Source organism: Glycine max, chromosome 19, assembly GCF_000004515.6.
Source record: "Glycine max cultivar Williams 82 chromosome 19, Glycine_max_v4.0, whole genome shotgun sequence".
Classification (NCBI taxonomy): Eukaryota; Viridiplantae; Streptophyta; class Magnoliopsida; order Fabales; family Fabaceae; genus Glycine; species Glycine max.
In genome coordinates this window covers 36,883,649-36,908,757 of record NC_038255.2, presented here as the reverse complement: position 1 = coordinate 36,908,757, position 25,109 = coordinate 36,883,649, and the positions used below count along the sequence as shown (strand labels likewise).

Genomic DNA, 25,109 nt, shown 5'->3' with positions numbered 1-25,109 from the left:
ACCAATGGAATCATTGGACAGTCCATCCCCATGGAACTGCTTTTGACCAATTCCTATTACCCTTTATTTAACTCTTTTCTTTTTCTCCCCGTATCTTTAGGATGTAGCTAGAGCCTGAACTTCATTATCATCATTTTAATCATATATTTTTTTTCACAAAGAACTTGCCATGAAATTTTTTGGTGAAAAGGGTGTAGGCAGCAGTAAAAAACTACACTATCTGCCAATCAATACCTATCTTTCTTATTAAAGAGTTGAACTCGAAACAACTTTCAAGGTATATCTTTCCTTTTTCATTTCTCTTTTTAATTTTTGAAAAATATGCATTTAGAGATAATCATAACTGAAGGTTCGATAATGCAATCCATAAACAGTTTTAAGTTTATCTCATGCTTTCTTTTCTGGCTTGAAATCATTGTGGAATCTGGGTTCTTTTAGTTCATGTTACTACTCATGCTTGGTTTTGTGATCGATTATTCAAATATGTATCATAGAGATAGTATTCTACTCATATTTCGACTGGGGAACTAGCTTTGTGTTAAACTTAAATGTTAGAATGATTAGTTATATACCATATTTTCCTTCCTTTTCTATTTGTATGTTTTAGGGAGAATAGTTGGTTGGACAACTGAACTTCATAAGCTAGAAGAGGTTGAGCGAGTGGAGATAAAGAACCTCCTAATTAAACAAATTTTTGAGATAAATTTTTAGTAAGTTGCGAAGGTAGTATATGTAAAATGAATTTTTACCCCAAAAATACAAAAAAATAAATATTTATCCAACCAATACAACCCAAAAAATATTTACCTCAATAATATATTTTACTTCCTAAACTGATTTCTCACTTGTTTTTTTTATATTTAGTTTAGAAATTGGTTCCTTGAGAATTAATTTCTAAATTACATTTTTATTTTTACATGTGTTACGAAATTGATTCTTGATTTTTTTTAAAACATGTTATGACATGAATCGATTTCATAATGTGTTTTTTAAGAGAAAGTTTTTTTTAAAGACAATTTCTTTTTAAAAAAATTTTAACTGTTTTTTTTATTTGTTTTAATTTTTGTATATTTTTTATTTTACTAATTTATATATTAATTTGTAGAAAATATAATTTATCTAGAATATCATTTTTGTAAAAAATAATTAATCCTTAAATGAAACGAAGTTTATCTAGATTGAAGTAAACAAAAAAAATACATAGATAAATAAAGAAAGTTTATCTAGAATAGGTCACTAAGATAAATAAATAATTATTTATGTGTATGATGTTTTATCGACCGAATGTTAGTGTAATCCTCAAATATAAATTGTGGGTTAAATACAAATTTTATTAAGAACAAATAAATTTTAATATTTTATAGAAAGATTAAAATATTTTTTTAGAAAAATGGAATGAAAAGAAAATGGAAAAGATTTACATAGTATTAATAGTTTTAATTTTTTTCAATTTTATTTTCATTTAAAAAAAATTGTGGATGTATTACTATTTTGCATGATTGAAGAAGAAGAAAAACAACTTAGGTAAACATCATAATTCTCTGGGACTAACACGATTAGAGTAAAAAATCTTTAAAAAAAAGTAACAACAGGGTTTCAATGATGAATTATAAGTTTATTCTAAAAATGTAATAACAACTAGTTTGCGTAATGTTTACCTAGATTCATCATGCATCAAAGCAATTATCTCATCAACTGTTCTTGATTTCCTTAGTTTGTGTAGCAGGGCAAGGATCTTGATCGTTCAACATGCGTTGCTCTAATCTGTGATATCTAAGATGTTCATTTTGTTGGTGAGATCTTGACCATTCTTTTTGAAGTGTATGTGATAAGCCATTAAACATTATAAATATAGTATGCACTGTGCCAGTTTGATCCATCACCCCAATCAAAAACCTTATTGATACTCTAAACCCTAAACCATGACTTCCTCATTAGTCAATGCGATTGTGTATTACAATGACATCATCATAACAACTAAACATGATTCAATGTTTGTTAGCGGTTCACCAAGGGACGTTAAACTTAAAACAGAATGTCACTTGATGCCTTGAAATAAGTTATTGGAGACAAGATTAGTCTACCAAATGGTAAAGTGGTAAAAGATATACATTTTCTATTACTTGTATTATTGAGTTGTTGTCATGTGTGTTGATGCCAAAAGTTTGAAGTATGAATTATTTATTTGAAGTTTTAGTAATTTTTTCTTGTTTTTGGCTACTTCATTAATGCATTTGAGGGCCGAATTGAGACTCAAAAGTTATCATAATGGCTTCATTGACATGAAAATTATGAGAATGAAACATTATTATAACATAAAATAACTGATACAAATAAAAATCTAAGTGCCTAAAGTTACCCTTACGGGTTGAAATCTTAAAGTTTTAGTAATTTTTTCTTGTATTTGACCACTTTGTTAATGCGTTTGAGGGTCGAATCAAGACCTATAAATTGTTTTAATGGTTTCATTGACATGAAAAATACGGAAAATAAATATTATTTTAACCAAAATAACTATACACATAACAATATAAGTGCCAAAAGTTGTCCTCATGGATTGAAATCTTGAAGTTTTAGTAATTTTTTCTTATTTTTGGCCATTAAACCTACCCCTGTCACTCATTATGGACCTCGGTCCATATGTCTATCGAACAAATCTTAATCCTAGTATATCAACTAATCCATGGACAATAATCTTAACCCTAACACTAACACTAACTCTAACCCCAGGTCAGAGATACTTTTGCTTGACGCTAGTGTATTAGAGATACTTTTGTTTTTTGTCGGTGCGTTAAAGATACTTTTGATTTACGTCAGAGAATTTAATGCGTCAAACCCTAACCCTAATCCTAGGTTGTAAACCCTTAACCCTGACCCCTATATATAGAATTCATATTCACTTTCGCTTAACACATCTACATAACACTTTTTTTCTTTGTTACTTTCTGCAACTATGCAAACACAAAACCTCTGTCATATTTCTTTCTCTATTCTTTCTCTGTTACACAACATATCTTCCTCATCTATCAATTGGTTAGTGCACTACAATGGGCAAATAATCAAAACAGATGAAAGAGATATGTTTTAATGTCCCAACCCGATGTTCTTTCAAACAAAGCGAAGCCTCACACTTGAAGCCTTGAAAAGAAGTACAACATGAAAGCAAAGGAGTTAACAAAAAAAGAAGTACAACATGCTTTGAAGCAGTATCATATGAGCAAAAAACCTAACTATAAGACAACTATCAACCCCACAAAGCTAATTGACCTTTGTGATGGTGATAGTTGTGCTTGGAGGTGCATGACAACATACATCCTTGCAAGAAAGCAATGGGAAATAAGAAAGTCTTGTGAGCCCTAAACATGTTCAGATCCATCAATCTCACAAGATCATGCAATGTTGTCGTATCTGCTCATTACTAGAAGCATCCACACGTTGATTGAAAATGATTCATCAACTTTAGTGCCAACCTTGATAGCGCACATCAAAAGCCCTAAAATATACACTACCACGTACTAGAAAGCGTGATTGACAAAGCAAAAGGCCATTTACTGAAATTGTTGCAAGCTATGCAACAATTTCTTCTTAGTATGATCTTGGAGTAGGAGACACTGCCAATGTCACCACAATGAGGTCAAACAGTAGAGGGTTTTGTGAAATTCCTTCATCTTTTTTGGAGTTTCAAACCATGTATCGATGAATTTCAATATTGCAGGCCTCTGGTTCAGGTCGATGAAACATGGTTGTATGGTAAGTACAAGGGGACCCTCCTTGTGGAAGTTGCACAAGATGACAACAATAAAATCCTTCCAATAGAATTTACCGTTGTCGAGGGTGAAACAACGGAAGCATGACTCTTCTTCCTCCAAAATTTAAAAAGGTATGTCACCCCACAACATGGTCTACGTTTGATTTTAGTCAGACACAAGTAAATAAAAATTTTCTACTCAAGACGTGATAGTGGGTGGACAACACACAACTGTGTGCACATGTTCTACATTTGACACATTGTACAAAATTACATGAAGAGGTTCAAGAATAATGACATCAAAAAACTAAATATCAATATGGGTGAGTGTCAAACTAATTTTGTATTTTTCACAATATTGATATTGCATGTTTATAACTACTCAACATATGTAAGGATAGAGCCTACGTTCAATCACTATTACCACAATCTGAGGGAGGAAGCAAATGGTAATTGAGCAATTAATTGGCTCAGCAAGATTCTATGAGAAAAGTGAACTTTCGCATGAGATGATGGTCGACGATGGGGACACATGATCACCAATCTTGCCGAGTCGATTTTTTTGGTACTCAAGAAATCATGAAATTTGCCAACAAGTGCGCTAGTAAAACCAACATATATAAAGTGTAATGCTTATTCAGCAAAAGAGGGACAAAAGTCGCAACAATGCAGACATCTGGCTAAATTTATAGGCAAGTAGTAAACAAGACCATCAAAGATGCATAGAGAAAGACAAACACTCACATTGTTCTTGAGTTTGATTGATGCGATACACGGTTCTTGGTCCATGAGACAATAAACCCGAGAGAGGTTGAACCTGCTGAAAATTTCACGGTCATGCTCGATAAAAGGTGGTGTGACTGTGACAAATTCCGAAAATTGCACATGTCTTGTTCTTATGATGTTGCTACTTGTAAGCATACTCACCATGAGTACAGGAATTACATATATCTTGTGTATACACTTGAAAGTGTCTCCAATGTACACAGAGAACTATTTGGAGAATTGAAGTTCAACCAACAAGATTAAGTTTGTCATATTCTTTGTATTTTTAAATTTTTTTTGTATTGTTTCAAATTTAAATATATTTTTTTTTGTTGTTGGTAATATATATATATATATATATATATATATATATATATATATATATATATATATATATATATTGTAATCTAAATATTTTAGTTGAATTCAACTTATTCTATTGTTACATTTTTTTTGTTTAATTTCAAATATGTATTTTAATAGTCAAATAAAATTAAAATACAAAGGAATAAAATCAGTGTATTTAAACTAAAAAATAGAAATAGACAATATTTAAAAAAAAATAAAATTGTATATATAATTATTGTACATGAAATGTATGTTAGGGTGAGCTGTTGTCTAATCTTTTTTGTTTTAAAAATGTAAAAGTAATGAAATACTAAATATTACTATTTTTTAACTAAACAATTTTTAAATTAACTTTATTTCATTTTAGTAAAATCTTTTTAAAATGAATCTATTTAGTAATTGGAATATGAATTAGAAAATAAAATATAAGAAAGAATGTGTTCAACAGGATATGTTTAAGTGTTTGTGATATTTATAAGAAAATGTTATAGTTTATCATCTCATTGTGTCATGTTAAATATTTAATTTTATTTCATTCATGTGTTTCTTTATCTTCTAAATACATGAGTATAAATCTATCGGTATATATGATATTTCTATTTCCAAATTGTTATCACAAACTCAATGAGTTTTCAAACAATAAAGTGTTCACACTTTTAAAAAAAGATTTCAATGATACAAAAATAAAATTATTTTCAGTATAAATAAATTAAACATAAATGTAGATAATTAAAAAGGAAACAAATAAATATTCAAAATATATATTTTTTAAAATAAATTAAAAAAATAAAAAAAACATTAAAAAAACCACGTTATGAAATCGGTTCCTTGGGTTTAAATATAAAAAAACATAAAAAATAAATTATTGTATAGGAAATATTTATATATTTCGTTCTCGTATTTTTCAAGTCAATAAAGTCATTAATTCAAATTTCAGGTCTTGATTCAGCCTTCGAACGCATGAACAAGTGGCAAAACATAGGACAAAATTATTAAAATTTGAAGATTTCAATCCATGAGGGCAATTTTGGGCACTTAGATGCTTATTTGTATTGGCTATTTTGGTTAAAATAATACTTCATTCCCATAGTTTTCATGTAAATAAATCCATTAATTCAACTTTCGGGTCTTGATTCGGCTTTCAAATGCATGAACCAAGTGATAAAAGATAAGAAAAAATTACTAAGACTTGATATGAATCCATGAGGGACATTTTAGGCACATATATTCTTATTTGTATAAGGTGTTTTAGTTAAAAAAATCTTTGATTCCCATAGTTTTCATGTTAATAAAACCACTAAGACAATTTACAGGTCTTGATTCGACCCTCAATCGTATGAACCAAGTGGCAAAAATAAGAAAAAATTACTAAGACTTGAAGATATGAGTCCCAGAGGGCAACTTTGGGAACTTAGATTCTTATTTGTATCAGGTGTTTTGGTTGAAATAATGATTCATTTTTATATTTTTCATGTCAATAAAACCATTAAGACAAATTTTAGGTCTTGATTCGTCCCCCACGCACAAGAACCGAGTGGCAAAAAAAACAACGAAAAGTTACTAACAATTGAACATTTGAATCCACGAGGGCAACTTTGGGCACTTAGATTTTAATTTGTATAAGCTATTTTGGTTAAAATAATGTTTCATCCCCTTAGTTTTGACATCAACAAAGCCATTAACACAAATTTCAAGTATTGATTCGGTTCTTGAATGCATTCAACAAATAGAGCAATATGAAGAAAAAAATACCAATACTTGAAGATTCCGATCGATACTCAAATCTTTTGGCATTAACACACAAATGACAAAAACTCAAAAGCACACAATGAAAAACACTCATATAAGTCCTACAAATCATTAAATAATAAAATAGCAATCTAATAAATTTGGGGAGGGGGCTTCTTCAAAACTCGATTATAGGTTCATTGCTTGAGCAAGGCATTCATCCAAACTCTCAAAATTGAAAGAGCTGCTAGAAATTGGTGATGGATGTGCACATGTTTGTGTGGGCGAGTCCGCAGTTTTAATTTACAACTCTAGGCATGTGAGCTTGGAGATGCCTACAAACATGGAAAACATAGTCATTACATCCTCATCCTCGAGCAACATACATGTCGTGTACTCACCAACAAATGATATAGGAAATAAAAAAATGTATATCCTTCACCACTTCACCATTTGGTAGACTAATGTTATTTCCAATAACCCGCTTTAAGGCATCAAATGACATTTTGTTGTCAAGTTGAACGATCTTTGGTGAATCACTTACAAACATCGAATCATGTTTAGTTGTTCTGATCGTGCCATCATAATAAATCATCACATTGACTGATGACAAAACCATGGTTTAGGGTTTAGGTGTTACATTTTAGGGTATAGGGTTGTAGAAAGGTTCTTGGTTGAGGTGATGGATCACACTGCCTTATTGCGAACCGTATTTATAATATTTAGTGGCTTGTCACATACACTTCAAAATGAACGGTCAAGATGCCACCGACAAAATAAACGACCTAGACATCACCGATTGAGCTATGTTATTGTTAGATTTTCCCTATAAATACATTGCATGTATTGTCATCATATACACTAGCTCATAAACTCAATTTATCTTGTTCTCATATATCCCTCTTTAAGTTATTCTTGATGTTAGCACCAAAGCCTAAACAATGGCATCTACTACTGGTCCTCTTCTTTAGAAACAACTCCTTCATAGATCTAAAGAAGTATGTAATACATTCTATTTAATTGAATGTTAATCATGTTATGAGGCAGAAATGATGATGTTGTTATTATTTTCATTTCTTCAGGTAACAAACGATGTAATCCAGTTATATGCTCAGGTAATGCCCTCTCTAGATCCCAAAATTGAACATTTGTTGGTTCAACCTAGGTTTTAAGATGTTGCCAAGATCGGACAAGTTAAAATCGACGATGTTTTAGTGACTGCTTTGGTTGAAAGGTGGAGACCTGAGTCACACACGTTTCATCCCTGTTGGTGAATGCACAATTACCTTGGAAGATGTTGCTCTACAACTAGGTTTATGCGTTGATGGCCCAACATATTTTGATTAGGAACAAATGTGCGCAAAATATATAGGTGTTGTTCCCCTACAAAATGCACTGGTGAGATCAACACTTAAACTAAAGTGGTTAAAAGAATACATGTTGACTCTCCCAACAGAACCCATATCACAACAACTAGCATACCTTTGTAGAGCATACATTTTAGGACTCATTAGTGGGGTGTTGATGCCAGACAAGTTAGAGAATAGAGTTCACTTGATGTATCTATGCATGTTAGCATATTTTGATCGGGTTGGCTGGTACATTTGGGATTCAACATGTTTAGCACATTTGTGCAGAGAAAAATGTAGAGCTATTTATCCCACATCTATAAAAATGGGAGGATGTACAATGTTGCTACAGTCTTGGGCATGGTATCACATGTCATTCATTCATCCAAGGGTTGAGCGACAATCGTCATATCCACTTACAAATAGGTAAACAAAAAATTCTAACTCAAACAAATGTCATTTTTCAGTGATGTATTTGACACTAACATATCACATTAACCCAAATAGAGTAGTAGAGACCTATGGTTTTCTGGAATCCCACGCGGAGGTTGAACCCTTTGTTTTTTGATTTATTTATTCAAACATCAATTTCATTGTTTTTAAAATTACGCAAATTAATATTTCATTTCCTTTGGATGCCTTATAGAGGTTTTAATTCATTTATGCGAGGAAATGCATACAAGGATTCCAAAATATGAAGTGCTTGTGTACCTTTAATATGTTTTCCAATGGTAGTATGACATCAAACTGACAGGGTGATGCTCTGATTTGGACTTTGTTAAGATATACCAAATCCACCACATAATCTTGACAAAGTCCATTGTACTGACATGAAAGGACATAGTGACATAAATTGGGCAGAGGAACATCAATGGTGGATTGCAATTTGGAAGGAAAGACGCAAATATGTGTTAATCGGCCAACCTATTTTGGGAAAGATTGAACATATGAGTCACTACATGAATTGGTACCGAGAAAATTATAAAATTTGCCTTACACAATTTGAAACTTATCCAAACGTTGGAGCGACGTCTCATTAAGCTTTAGACATAAAAACTGAACAACATCTTCTACAACAAAGTCCACCAGTACCTGCCAACATACATAATGAAGGACTACCACCACATGCTCAATTATATGAATTCACGCCACAACTTCATAATCATTAACATGATTATGGGTAAAAGTCACAATTCTTCAATGCAAGTGGAGAAAACTTTATGAGCAATCTCATGGGTATAGATCTTTGCTCACCAGAGTCTGCTTATGCATACATGCAAAGTATGCCTATACTTTCGTTTGCATCCTACCATGAAAGTATTGTCGACAATTCTTCCACTAATGACTTCGTGCAAGAAGAACCAATTGTTGTTCCCGATGAAAAAATTGAATCACAACAACATGGTTGAGTACATCAACAGCCGACAAGAAATAGGTAGCCACCTAGATGTGGCAATGGTGGACAAAGATGACATTAATTGTTTGTCCTTGTTAATTATGTCTTATTATGTTCATTCTCAGTTTACCCTTGTTGCTTTAATGAACAGTAAACAATGCATTAATTCACTGAGCAGTGCATTTTTCTCATATGAATTGCTTGAACAATTATTTCTTTGAGACAATTTGACCCCACATTGCTTTTTTTGAGACGATATAACTACACAATACTTTCTATGAGACAATTTGACTAAACACTATTTTTTTTTTCGAATTTTGCAAACCAAACATAATTAATTAATTGTCAGTTCGATCTCAGTCGTTGGTATGAGTCACGAGAGAACTATAGATCACTTAATATATATATAGACGTTGGAGGTTAGATGCAACTCAACACATTTGCTTGAAACCTGGACAATGTATCTGCTCTTGTGTATTACAATGATGACATGATTCCTACAGATAAAGGGATCGTGTTTGAATGCCTTACTGATCCAAAAGTCATCCTAATAACCGAGGACATGTTGTTTGCTGCCTTAAGGAAAGCAATTTTTGATGCCAAACGGAGGTTGCAAAATTTTAATAAGTGTTTTTTACTGTCAACCAAACTACGTAAGTGATGATTGTGTTGCATACAACTGTATGAAGGTCAAACACGAAGATGATGTCAGAAAAATGTTTTTCATTTATTTAGAATATAATAGCAAAGGTCCAATTGAGTTGAATGCAACTTTTGGGCATTCTCGAGAGGAAATCCTTGCCTAGCTACGCAAACCAAGAACAACTGATGAGATCATTGTTTGATGCATGATGAATTTGTGTAGTCATTACGCAAAGTACTTGTTGTCACTTTTTTAGAATAAACTTGCAATTCATAATTAGAATTCTATTGTTGCTTTCTTTTTAAACATTATCTACTTTAATCGTGTTAGTCATAGAGGATTATGATGCCTACCTAAGTTTCATCATTGGAATTCATCATGCGTCTTCTTCAAACTAGATAAATTTGGTTTCGTTTAAGGATTAATTATTTTAAAAGAAATACTATTTAAGTAATAATAGTTTTACATGAATTAATGCATACTATTAAAATTGAAAATGTTTTATTTATTTAATTTGTTTAGGTAAAATACTTAGATTACTTAAATATATATTTTTGAAAAATATTTAACTAAATTATATTTATATCGAGTATTCAAATATATGCAGTTTTCTATAAAAACAAATTTGACATAAATTATACTTTGTTATAAATAAATATATATCAACCAAAAAAATAAAAAATTTAAAACAAAGTGTCCAAAAACAAGACAAAATTAGTAACACTTGCAGATTTTACTTGTTAGGAATCCTACATAGCTTTGTTCTCTGTGCCAGAAAATGAGTGGCCGAGATTACACCGACAACAATCAACGACCCATAATGTTTTCACGTAAATTGGGTTACTGTTCTTTGGTCAGGAGTCCTATAGAGCTTTGTCCTCTGGGCTAGAAAAGTAGTGGTCAAAATAACATCGACAACAATCAATAACCCATAATGCATTCAAGTAAATAATGTCAATGTTCACCTAGTCCTGCATAGCTTTGTCCTATGTGCCAGAAAATGAGTGATCAAGATTGCACTGACGACAATCAACGACCCATATTGCATTCACGTAAATGAGGTTATTGTTTACCCGTCAGGAATCATGCATAGCTTTGTCCTCTATTCCAAAAAAGGAGTGCCCGAGATTGCACCAACGATAATCAACGGCCCACAATGCATTCACCCGTTAGGAATCCTACACAGTTTTGTGCCAGAAAAATGATGTGACCACACATTGCTTTTTCCCATACAATTTTTACGTCACATTGCTTGTTTCAAGATGGTGCGACTGGGTAATACTTTCTACGAGACGATTATGCTAAACATTGATTTTTTTTAATAGCGCAAACCAATCGTAATTAATTAAGACTCAATCTAAATCGTTTATATTGTCAATGCGATCTTAGTTGTTACTATCAGTCACGTGAAAACAATACATCACCTATTAGATATAGAGTAGAGGGGTTAACTGCAACTCAACACCTTTGTCTGGTACTCACCCTATCTCATCATCCTCAAACCATTTATTTTTCTCATAAAGTATAATTCATAATGGACCACAATCCATAGGAGCTTCTCAACATTGATGACTCAGACCTCCTATTCTTTGTTTGCCCAACTAATCAGTCATCCTCCAATTCAACAAGACTTATTCATGGTCTGGCTGGGGCCATACAAGCTGCCATGATAAATTGATAATCTAAGGAGCCAATCCCAACTCAAGAATTCATAATGCACGCCCACTAAGTAACCCAATGTGAATTTAACATAAATCCATGTTATATGCTTTAGATTTTTTTCACTTACAAGACCAGCTACCGTAAAACATTTATTGTATCTGATACACCTAAACATTCAATTGATTGTTGAATTCATATAATTGTAGGATTGGTAAATGCTGATGACATACCTCACGTGACACCGTTAGGGTTCATTGATTATACTTTTGATTGTGTACCTTTAACAATCATCATTGTCAAAAGTTGTACCCCCCAACGGTTTTGGCAACATGAGAGTTATGCTCAAGGTAGTTGACTTTAATTCTCTCTTTAACGATTACATTGCTATTTTTCAGATATTCATTCATGAGAGTTTTTATTTCCAAATCCTATGGGGACTATTGATGCCACCATGAAACGAACAATCATAGAAGGTCAAGATTGTAGCCAATATATGATGAACATTCACGTTGATTCTATCTTAGTTCTACGAGATGTAAGTTTGTTACTCTTGTTAATTTCTTACTTTCTGTGTCTATGGATTTTATTTTTTATTGAACTAAATGGTTTACTCTACAGGTGATTGTGTTTTGTCCCTTTTTTTCTCACTCCAAATGTTATTTGAATATTACACTGCACAATATTGTGAAGGTAATGTTCTTGCATTTTAGGTTAATAATAATTTTTGTTTTCACAAATTTGCATTGTATACTCCTATGTTGTTGATATTTGACGTAGGTGTTTTTGAATAAGAATCAACCTATTGTCAAGCAATCTGTGTTTTGTGCGTATAACATGTTATCAAGTGGGTTTCATCAATGACTTATCGTTTATGTTTCTTTTTATGTGTGATTTTGTTTTATTTCGTGGGTGTAATGTTGTTTCATTTTATAAATTATCGTTTATGTACTAAGGATTTGGAAAAATAAATATTGATAAAGATGACACATTAGTAAAATTGACTGATTTCATTTAAGAATTAATTATTTTTTTAAATAACTATTGTAAATTAATTCATATTAAAGTACTCATAGTTTTACACCAATGCAAACTATCTAAACTGAACAAGTTTCATTTATTTAATTTGTTTTGGAAAAATAATTACATCACTTAAATATATGGATTTTTCTTAAATGCTATTCTACATAAATTCTATTTTTAATAATTTAATATATATAAATTAGTGAACTTAGAAAATTAAAACAAATAAAACCAAAAATAAACCGTTCATTTTTAAATGAAAAACCAAACAAAATAAAAAAATATTTCAGATAAAAAATCTCAACTAAATAATTTTAAAAAAACAGTTCATTTTTAAATAAAAAACCAAACAAAATAAAAAAATTAAATAAACAAAAAAAACTGAACTAAATAATTAAAAAAACAGTTCATTTTTAAATAAAAAAAACAAAAAAACTCAACTAAATAATTTGAAAAAAACAGTTCATTTTTAAATAAAAAAACCCAAAACAATATTAAAAAAAACAAACGCATATTTTTTTTTTTAAAAAACAAGGGGTAAAAAAAATTAGAAAACTATTTTTTTTAAAAAAACAAAACTGAAATAAATAACAATTTTAAAAAACTCAAATAAATAAATTAAAAAAAGGAAAAAAAAACACATTCTGACCTACCTTTTAAAAAAATGGTAAGGTGATTTCAGAAAAAAAAAGACTTTAAAAAGTTGATTTTTCAGAAATTAATTTCTTAATGCGAAAACGAAAAAAAAAAGTGAGAAATCGATTTTGATTTATCACCTATATATAATGATTTATATCATGAATATAAATAATTATAAACTTCTATCATTTGCATAAATATTTATTTTATTTGGATTATTTGATTAAAAAAATCCCAAACAATTGACAATAAAATTATATTAAACATAGCCGTAACCTTATTATTAATGTTGCTGCTTGCTTTGACTTTAAAATAGTGTGAAATTTTGTTTTGTTCAATACTCCTTTCTTTCTTATTTATAAGGCATAATTGATTAAATTATATTTATTAAAAAATTAAAATTTAGGTCTTAGTATTAAATTTCTCTTTTTAATTGTAATATTTTTCAAATTCACCAAACTTATTTATCTTTTTCAATTTTTATAAGAAAAAAATAATAATAATTCAAAGTAAAATTTAATTATAAATCAAAATAAATAAAAATATTTTAATAAAAGTATAACTAATACACAAGAGATAAAATAAAATGTTGCACAGATTTTTGTTTGTTGACAATGGCATTATATATATAGGGACAGAGTCAGAAGGAGTACTTCAATTAATCAAATCTATGATCTAATTTTAAATGGCATATTCGTAAATTCCGACCAAAGCACAGAGGATATTAGGGACACACAGGATAACGTGTGGTAAAGAATATTTCCGTGGCACAAACAAATTTTTTAGCATTTTTTGTTTTTTTCCTGCAAAGATCAATGTCTTCAGCATTTCTAGTTTCTCTCCCACCAATAATGGAGTCCTGTTGTTGAATGATCGACCAATAAAAACATCCCTGTGTTCGAAGGTTTCAGAAGAAAAGTGCAAGCTTTGCAAGTTTGAAGGGTATTATTATTATGGCACAGTTCACCACGCAGGGTCGCCTGAAGCTGCTCTTGAATGGGGAGGGTGTGTCTTCTGTTTTGGAGCACAAGGACCCTTTTCTCTACAAGTGCAGATCAGTTCAGACCCACAAGAGAAGAACAAGGTACGCAGGTTCTTCTGCCAGAATTTACTATGCATCAACATCATCTCTGAGTAGCAAAAGCCACCGTTGTAATGCGGAGGCACGTCACACTTCTGGCAATGGGAGTGTTCATGATGAATATGATGACATTGATGATGATGAGGATGAGGATGATGAGGAGGAGGAGGAGGAGGATGTGTTTGACCGAGATGGCTTGTCTTGTTTCCGGGGTTTGGTGTTGGACATAGCTTACAGGTCACTTTATTCTTTTAAAAAATTGTATCTTTTTTAACTATTGCCATGCATGCACAGCAATAATATGATGTAACTTTTTCCCCCTTAATTTGTGCTCTTTACATTTTACAGGGATTGAGAAAGTTCATTTAGGGTTTTACACTTCAGGGTGGTCTTATGCTTTTATAATTACTTTTTCTGTGCTACTTTGTTGATTCTGAACCTTTCCAGCTGGTTTTATAGCAAGTTTTTTGGTAGGTTGTAGTATCACTCTAGGAAGACTGAATGACTTGGTGTGGTGCTTTGGGAGTTTCATGATAAGGTATTGATTGTGATGCATTGTGCTATTTGGAGTGATGGTAATAATTCCTTTGTTAGGGAATTTCATTGAAAAATTATGAGAAACACTGTTTTGTTAAATAGCGGCCATGGAGGAATGGCGTGGCGGATTTTTTACCAACCCGTAGGCAATTTGTGAAGGGAGGCTCGCCATGGCGGCGCCGTAAGGTGCAATGGCATGTTTATAAGGCTGAATTTCGTCCTTCCACCATGAACCGCCATCTTCCATTGATAACACTGAAACAGTTGGTTTGATTAACTAATAATTACCAAAAGATGGTTCTTGAAGCCTGGTGTCGTATAATTGCATACTTTTGCTATCAATGGTAGATGCATAAGTTAGTCCATGAGGTGAGGATTCAATGTGGGATCTCCACAAACTCACCTCCAATGTGAGGCCGATGATAGGTTTTCATGCCTTATTGAGTTTGGACTGGGACTTAATTTAACACCAAAAAGTTAACTCATGAGGTGAGGATTACCTAAGCCTTTATAGACTCTACTTTGGTTATATCTATAGTCAATGTGGATCTCAATGTGTATTTTATCTTTGAGTACTCTACTTTGGTTATATCTATAGTTGATGTGGGATCAATGTGTGTGTTTTATCTGAGTGACTATTTTATGACATATTTGTTGTTTGCTTTGGGAAATTCAAGATCACCATCCAGGTGAATTTGCATTATTTGTGATGTGGGTTCTACACACATGCATGTTTATACTTCTCACTTTATTATTTATTGTCTTTTCAATTGAGATAGGATAAATGTAAGAACCAAAATTGATAACGGGTTGTTGGCTATGCATGCTTTTAAAAAAACTATGTGGTGTCATTGCTTCCTACCAGTTATTATCAAATTTTCAGAGATGAAATAGTGTATATACTTTATAGCCTCAGTGTTTAATGTGTGTCAATAGTATGAAATTGTGACGATTTATTTTCTCTTGTATAGTCACCAATATCAAGACACCTGCTCAGTTGTTTGCTTATGGTTCTGACTGCTGTCATCCTACTCCAGGCCAGTAAATGTCGTAGGCTGGAAACGTGCTATATGTTTGGAGTTTATGGAGAAGGTCAGATATCTTTGCTCAACTTTTTCATTTGTTATGGTAATTATTGTCTGCAATTAGACTATTTCAAGTAATTTATCGTTTTGTGATTGACATGAATATACAAAACCTTGGTACTTGATACTTGATTAAGTCATGCCATAGCATTTGCTTAATGTATTGGTGCAATTTCTTAATGCATATGTCATTTCCAGAAGTAGAGTGTATTTTCAGAAGTTAGCTTCCATTTATTCGCTTTTTGGTTCAGGGTGTAATCTAAACCTGTTTTGTTCCCCAGGCCTAATGGTCAATTTGCACATACCTAGACACAGACACAAATACTGATTCCAGCAACAAATTTTGACTTTCTATTTCTTTTTCTTTTTAAGCAAATACTGACATATGGTTATTATGCTTTGAAATCTTGCATTTCCAGGCAGATGTACTGGAGTATTATGCTAAGACAGTGAATTCCCCCAGTGGATCTTTCTATATACCAGCTGTCTTAAGGGTATGTGCACAGTAATGCTTTTGGTTTATTAATATTTCTGGTGCTTGGCCACTATTGTAGTAAAACCAGTGACTGTACTTTACTATCAGCACGTATACTTTTTTATTTTATTATAATGTAAATGAGTATTAAGCAAACGGTTATTGCTGAAAATTTTCTTGTTAATTGTCTGCTCCAATAAAGATGAGCTCAACTTAATCTTCTTTTGGTTATTGGTACAGGTTCCTCATTTACTTCAGGTTGTTAAAAGAAGAATAATCAAGAACAATCTTAGTCGGAAAAATATACTATTTCGGGACAATTACACCTGTCAGTAAGTGTTCTATATTGAAGTTTGATTTTTAATAAATGCAAATATGTTTAGTTTCTATTCAACACAACAAACAGAAACTCCTTTTTTCATAGTCAGTCCCAATCCTGGGTTAAAGAGGAGGGTTGTGTTAGGCACTGGGCAGCCAACATAAAACTCACCAATATACCGAACATGACAGTAGACCAGGTTGAATAATCAATCAGGATTATCACTGCTGAAGGAAATTTAGGGTCTTTCATATATTTCTGTATACAGAACCAGTACTTAAAAGATTCAACCATGTGTTAGGAGTTAGGAAAGAATGGTAGTTGCTTGGAAGATTAAAGGTAAAAGAAAAGTAAACAAGTTGGTTAAGACTGATAGTTAGAGGGTATTGGTTAAATAGATGAATTGGGGGAAGCAAGTGTTGGGAGAGAATTCAGGGAAATGAATTTGGACAGAACCCAACAAGGGCTTGCTCAATTGTGAAAGGGGAAACTAATGGTGGAGAGATCTTTCTCCTTGTTCTGTTTGCTTTAAGTCAAGCAATAAAATCATGTTTTTCTTTTCTATTTTTCCATTTTGGGTTCCTAACATCATGTATAGATCATCAGAATTGCAAATAGAACATTATATTATGTGGATGGATGATATCCATGGTGTTAAGTATTAACAATTTAGTGCATACTTCTGGTAAAAGCCCAACTGGCCATGCTTTAAGTTGTGCTATTTAAGTTTATGCTCCCATCCCACTATCGCAGTAAGGAAATCCTAGAAGTTGTTTTTCTTTTTTCCTATTAAAAGGAATAATTCTCCATCTATGGGTTGTGGGAGACTTGAGACCTAGAAAAGAATTCCCTCCTCCTTAACTTTTGGGTTTAAAAATAAAACTATTGAACTGAGCATCAATTTACAGAACTATAACCTTAATCCAGCTGAATTTTACCTTTGGTTGGGGTGGTTTCAAATTCAAATATGAAATCCCTAACCATGTCCCCCAATCTCTAGTTTGACACAACAAAATTCATTCACATAGCTGAAGGTTACCCCCTACTTATATATATTATTTTGGCGCTATCTCTATTCAATATGAGACTTGGTTTTTCCCAATACACCCCTTCACACCTATACATTATTAGGCTTGATGTATAGATAATATGGTAGGTGGCCCAATAGCGGATATGGGTTAGGCTCTGATACTATCTTAGAGTAGGGATTTATGCCTAGCTCAACCCCTAAAAGCTTTTTATGAAATTACCAAGAGAAAAAGGATGCAGTGGTGATCTTGCACTTTTAACTAATTAGGTTAGTTGAGATACAAGTCCTTGCACTGAAATGATATTTACCTTACCAACAGGTATTGCTCTTCGCACGAGAATTTGACCATTGATCATGTTGTGCCTGCTGCACTAGGTGGAGAATGGACATGGGAAAATCTAGTAAGATAATCTTTTATGCATGTAGAAAATACTGTTGGAAACTTCATAATAATAAACATATTCTTTTTTCTAAGTTGCCAAGATTCATTATAACTTAAAGAACAGAGTTACAATTGTTAGCCTAATTAATCTTTCTTGTAAATTGTATCTTGTATTTGTTTTTTCCATGTAATTATTCTGTAAATATATCCCTAGGCTGAGTGTGTTTTTCACTCAAGCAAATTTCAGACTAGTATTTTCTCAAATATTTTCTCCTTCCTTAGAGTTTTAAGTTGGTATCAGACTGGCTGACTGGGTTAATCCCATCACTCCTGCGGATCCAGTCTTTGCCAAGGCTGAATCTCAGTCCCACGTTCATTGTTCCTCGGACTTGGCCTTATTTGCTGTTTCTCCTGGGAATTTATGGCCAACCTTTGAAGTCTCATCACCAGAATTCATCTTTGTTGTTTTCTTTGTTCCAAAAAGTTTTGTGGAAGCACTGTTCACAGTACTGTTTGTTCATACTGTTCAAAGGGTGCTTTCCAGAGACTGTTTTTCTCCGCCTGTTCTCTGACAATGTTTGCTTCGATTTGGACAGTGGGTTATTGTACTCATTATTGTTGAAGTCTTGGCTGTTCATGTTTGTCATCGTTTACCCCTATTATGCTGCTCCTATTTCGTTACATTCGTTAAATACATCTTAACGGCTTTTGGACCAACCTTTGATTCCTCCAACATTCTGTTAGATAATGAATACAAGGAATACTTTCAATATAAAGCAGCCCAATGAAGATCATCTTCAAATGTTGGATCCTTGATGTTGGATTCTAGTGCTTTTGATCACATTGCTAGTAATCCTTCTGTTTTCTCAAATTTTTCATCCACCAAATCTCCTCATTTCATTACCCTTGGTGATGGTTCAAAGGCTAAAGCCATTGGAATTGATCAAGCTGTACCTCTTCTTTCATTAACTTTGGATTCAGTTCCTTTTATATTTAGGTGCCCTTAACTTTAATTCCATAAGTTAGCACTCTTTATTGTTCCCTAACTTTTTTACCGAGTCTTTTTCATATGCAGAATTGGAGAAGTAGAAATTGTAACCGGCATAGGCTTTGAATCACAAGGACTCTACTATCTTTCATCCTTCATCATCTACCATAGGTGCTATTTTAGCATCCCCTAACCTTCACTGTTGTTTAGGTCACCTAAAGTATACAATTTAAAAAGATGATTCCTCATCTCTCTCATTTACAATCTTTTGAATGCGAGTTTTGCCAGCTTGGGAAACATGTTGGGGCTACTTTCCAAATAAAGGATAATAGTCAGTTTGATCCTCTCTCTTTGATATTGTTCATTCAAATGTTTGGGGTTCTAGTCCTGTTAGTTATCCGAGGTTATAGGTATTTTGTTTCTTTCATTGATGATTTCTCAAGATGCACTTGGATATTTTTAATGAAAAATCATCCTAAAATGTTTGTTTTTTCTTTCTAAATTTGTGTTCTAATATTCGTACTACATCTGGGCAAACTACCTGTATTTTACGTAGTGACAATTGAAGAGTATTTTTCTCCACTCTTTAATTCTTTTACATCTTCCTATGGTATGATCCATCAGTCTAGTTGTCCTAATTCCCACAACAAAATGGAATTGCAGAAAGAAAATACTGTCACCTTCTTGGCATTCCTGGGGAAAGGAGGTTTCTATTCTTATAGCAAGTTATTTAATAAACTGCATGTCATCTTCGGTTTATGTAACCAAGTTCCTCATTCTCTCTTGTTAATAAACTGCATGTCATCTTCTTGGTATTTGGTTGTACTTGTTTTGTGCATGATATTTCTCTCGGTATAATATATTATTTGCTTGTGCTATCAAATGCATCTTTTTTTGAACTATCCCAATTGTTAATCTTCATATTTTGAATCCTCAAGAATCAATCTTCCCAACCACAATAGTTTTTTCCTTGCTCACTCATTACTTATCAGCTTCGTCCTTGACATATGGCTCTAGAACTCATATACAGTATTTTCCGATGACAGGTGACTGCTTGTGCCAAATGCAACTGCAAAAAGGGTAGAAAAACTTTAGAGGAAGCAAAAATGAAGTTGATTAAGCCCCCAAAGGTACCACCTACTTAACTAACTACAGCATATATGCTTTCTTCCTACGATGGCTTGATTGCTACTAAGAAGGGGTTGCCAATGTTAAATTCCAACTTTCAATTACGTTGTTTAATTGAAACATACTACCTGTTTCAACATATTCATGCATTTTAATGTTTCCTCTTTCATGATTAAGTAGTAGAATGTTACTCTTGTAATTCAGGTTCCAAAGGACTATGACATTCTTGCCATACCTCTAACTGCTGCAGCTCTAAGGATGCTGACAATAAGAAAGGGAACACCTGAAGAATGGCGTCAGTATCTAAGGTCTCCTTGAGTTAAACTTCAGTGGTAGTTGTATAGTCCTGTATGTCACGTCATTCACACTAAATTTATCCTTGACTAGTGCAACCATCTCATTCTAAATTTGAATTATTCACCCCAAAAAATTTAGAACGGATTATCTTGCTTCCAAAATATAGTAATGGGGCCACATTGTATTGTCTTTAGTGCACCCACATTCAATTTCACATTTGATGAGAATGCAGAGTTGGTGCAAGATCCGTACTAGCATGTAATGCATGCCCTGAGCAAAAACTAAACAACATACACGCAAACGGTTGATACTACTTTAGTAAGAGTAATGCTGCTTACAGAAGTTTAAATTCAAATGCAATCAATCTTGGTATTAGTAGATATTTCCATTTGATACTAAAACTAAAACGACTAATATCCAATCATGTTAAGCAAATGTTGCTATGTAGGCATTCTTCGTATGAGAATCCAAGTTATTTAATTATCTTAATGCAGGAGGTTTTGTAGAAGGCCTGACAAATGAATTATCAAAACCATGATATATATGTTTAACAACATGGAAATGTAGAGTTCTGATGCATCTTTCGTTCTCATGCTATAGTACCATGTTCAGTCTTTTCAAAGTTTGAGAATGGTATTTTTAGACATAATAAATGTCCTCTAAATGTTTTATGGTTGCTTAGTAGGAATTTTCTCTTTTTGCACTTCAGACTCTTTACCTTGACATACATATAATTAAGAAAAACATAAAAATATGTAATTTAATTAAATCGATTTTATTTAAATCATGTAAACAAATCCACGTGGATAAAATGATCACATTAGTTTCAGTATTATCAAATAAAACTTATTAAAAACATTTCTGGTTTAAAACAAGATCGTTTAAGTTTACAAAAGAACTTAAGTTAAGTAGCATAATAAAATAAAGTAAGATAACATGTTCAGAACATCATGCAATTGAAATAGAAATTTATGCTCTAATGTCACATCCTATCAGAGCATTGTGTCTTAGCGTCCTTTAGCATAAGGTTCTTTAAAGTCATCTGCTCCCACGAATATAAGGTTCGAGATCATCACAAGATCCAAATACAAACAATATATAGGGAGTGAGTTATCACATTTCTAAATAAAATATAGATAAACAAAAACATAAGTAAAATACATTATAGAAATATTTATCACATAACTTAACTTAATACAATTCACGTCACTTGATTATTTTATCATTTAAAATTCATTTTTCAATCACCAATTGCATTATACATGAATCACACACCTGACTCAAGACGTAACAACACTCACAAATTTCATAATAAGCAATTCACAGGTGTTATGCAACAACTATACTAAAACTCAAACCTATATGAAATGTGGTACCATGTAAATGAAAAATAACACCAAGGCGCTTATGAGTATATAGCAAGGCATGCCACATAATGGGTATGTTAGGTCACTCTCACTAAGTAAAATCATAAGGTGATTAGTAAGAGTCACTCTATTTTACGAGAATGCTCTAACCATATGGGATCAACATAGGCTTAAAGGAGTCCTCAAACCGAGTGTATTTACCCCCAAGGCCCAGACTCCGAAGAATCCGTTAGGATCTCACCTTCCTGATTCAGGCTCAACCCTTAAAACAACTTTTGTGTGCAGATAAATTATACAATACTCACAACCTCACACTTGTTTTCAAACATGTTTATCACATTGTGCTACAATTTAACATCAGAGGTTCCTAACTTGAAATCCTACACTTTCCTTTTAACACCTTGCGCATTGCGCTACAATTTAACACCTCAAGTTCCTAACTTTAAACCCTACACTTTCCTTTTAGCACCTCACGCATAAACACTTTTCTCTTTTCTCAAAGTAAACACCAGTCGAGTTATTGTATAATTCACAACTCACAACACAAGTAATATCACATCAAGTAAACTCTATTTTACTCCCAATCAAATGAATAAATAAAACATCTTATTTTTTAAAGACACATTTATTTTATTTACCTTAAAAAATTATTTTAATTAATAAAAATATTTATCTTTATTTATTTAATTACAAAAACCTCATTATTTTTCTAAAACTATATTTAGTTTTAAATAAAATCTTCCTTAATTTATTTTATAAAAAATAGATATTACACACATGGTTGTGTGTTTCAATGGAGCAACTTGTGTTGATATGCAAACAGCACGATTATTATGCAATGGTTCAGAAATGGACCTAACACATGACATGTAGTTATGCCACTATCATATTTATGCCATAGAAGTTTTAACATTGGACAAAACTTATGTAATTTGTTAGGTGTTTTTAGTGTTCTTCAATTAAAATTGGAGTTTCAGCTCGATAACCCGATAATAAAGGTACTCAATAACATTAATGGTCAACATTGATTATTAAGGTAAAACTTCAATTACGATGAGAGAAGTATTTATGTTTTGTACTTTGAATTATAATTAAAATGTGTATTAAATAAATATTTTTAATATAAAAATTATATTTTGAATTTAGGATTTCTGATATAAGATTATTTTTAAGTTTTAACTATTGATAATTTATTTTTTAAAAAATATTGAAATCTAATTTAAAAATTATACGAAAATTATAGGATAAAAAGATACATAATCAAGAAAATCAAGTATGTAGATAAAGTAAAAGAAAAATATTTGAGACGGTAGAATATAATTTTTTTAAAATTCGTTGTACCAAATTGAATTTGAAATTAAAATTAAAAAGTAAATTAAATGTTCAATATATGATATTAGAATAAGATATTTGACTCAATAGTGATAACAACTCCTAAAGACAGTTTCAGTTAATATAAAGATTCAAAATTAATATTACATATGGATAGATATATTATATTATATTGAAAATAGATATTTAATTAAAGCCAATTTAATGGCATTCACAAATTATTTAAATAATAAATTGTAAATTAGTTTCTTTATCAATTTAATTATCAATGTAATTTTAAAAATATTGCATAGGAGTGAGACAATATTTTCTTTAGATACAAATCACATATATATTTTTTGAGAGATAATTTTATTCGAATTACATAAAATTATAAAATTACTTTGAGTGACACAATTTTCTTTCAAATATTTAATATAATTATATATCAGCAACTTAAATACAAAATTATTGATGAAACTAAAACGACTCCGCACTAATTAATTTACACATTCCGTGCAAACATGAAGGATTCTGCAAGTAACGTTATTCATACTATTAATCATTTGGTATCTTGCGTGGGAAAAATGACAAGGGAAAATAATTTCACACACCACTTTGTGCATCCTACAATGGTGTAAAAAAATCTAAAAGGTGGGCTTGGTGTGGATATAATTAAACTGTGTTGGTGTAAAAGTGACGTGGATTGCAAATAGCAGATATCAAGGAAAAAAGGGGTGAATTTGAAAGTTGCATGTGGCACAGCTGCACAGGTCGTTGGAGCAGATTGATGGATATGAAAAGAATCCATCCTAATTCCAACATATCCAATTATCCAATGGGTGGGGACAGTTTCCTATGCTACATTATTATTGTTTAAGAGGGATGATGTTCATATGATATTTTATAGTATATTATTTTAGCAAACTTTCTGTCAAGTTAAGGTTATATACTCACTGTAAATTTTTTTTATATTATTAATTAATAAAAATATTATTAATATAAGTTTTAAGTAATTATTGTAAAATTGACTAACTTACATATATTTTGGTTTGTGATTGAATATTTTAAATTGTTAATGTATAACTTATATTCTTCTTTTCATTATTAACTAGAATCCTACATTAAAGCTTACAAAATAATACTATTGATGAATTTCACATGTAATTTTATGAGTTTGAATAAATTTGATCCAATTACAATAGGATGTTACTTAATCAATGAGCATGTGACTTCATTAACATAAAATTATTCTAATTTAATTAATGATTACAAATTTGAGTATGTAAATATCAATTAATTGTGATAAAGATCTTATTAATCTATCTTTTTAGACTATCAATTAAAGAATTAAGAGAATTTTTTTTATTAGAAATCATATAAGAGCATATTTAGAAATAATAAGAAACACATTTTGTCACATTCTAATAAAAAATTTAATTGTTTTATTTCTTTAATCATTGTACTTAAGATATTTGTTAGTATTTATCTTGTGTTAAATATATGAAAAGAAAACATTTTTTATTCATAAGAAACGAATATAAATTTCAAAAGATTTATACTAATTTATATATTTTATTTAATTAATTGAATTAGATTTTATTATTTGAAAACTTTACTTTTTATGTTAGGGTCTTCTACCAATAAAGAGTGTGTTACCTAACAGTTTTCATTTATTTATTCCAATGCTTTCGTTGAATTCCTGTCACCTCTCACCTCTCACCTCTCACCTCTCACGCCTCATTTGATGAAATTATTGCTTGCGGTGCCTCTCATTTGTACAGTCAAGAGTCATGATTCATGAGACCACA

The 25,109-nt window shown here is 31.5% G+C and overlaps 1 protein-coding gene across 1 annotated transcript; it reads left to right on the top strand.

The window, feature by feature from the left end:
• Positions 1–14,045: 14,045 nt before the first annotated feature.
• LOC100787021 (uncharacterized) lies at positions 14,046–20,969 on the top strand. Its single transcript, XM_003553958.5, has 7 exons — positions 14,046–14,616; positions 15,954–16,008; positions 16,421–16,495; positions 16,717–16,808; positions 18,145–18,226; positions 20,242–20,325; positions 20,528–20,969. The coding sequence occupies exons 1-7, from the start codon at positions 14,252–14,254 to the stop codon at positions 20,639–20,641; spliced, it is 867 nt and encodes a 288-aa protein (XP_003554006.1). The 5' UTR covers positions 14,046–14,251; the 3' UTR covers positions 20,642–20,969.
• Positions 20,970–25,109: the final 4,140 nt, after the last annotated feature.

Coding starts and splice junctions, on each gene's coding strand:
- LOC100787021 (XM_003553958.5), top strand. CDS start 14,252: ATGGCACAGTTCACCACGCAGGGTCGCCTGAAGCTGCTCTTGAATGGG. Junction 14,617..15,953: donor GTGTTGGACATAGCTTACAG/GTCACTTTATTC, acceptor ATCCTACTCCAG/GCCAGTAAATGTCGTAGGCT. Junction 16,009..16,420: donor GTTTGGAGTTTATGGAGAAG/GTCAGATATCTT, acceptor TTGCATTTCCAG/GCAGATGTACTGGAGTATTA.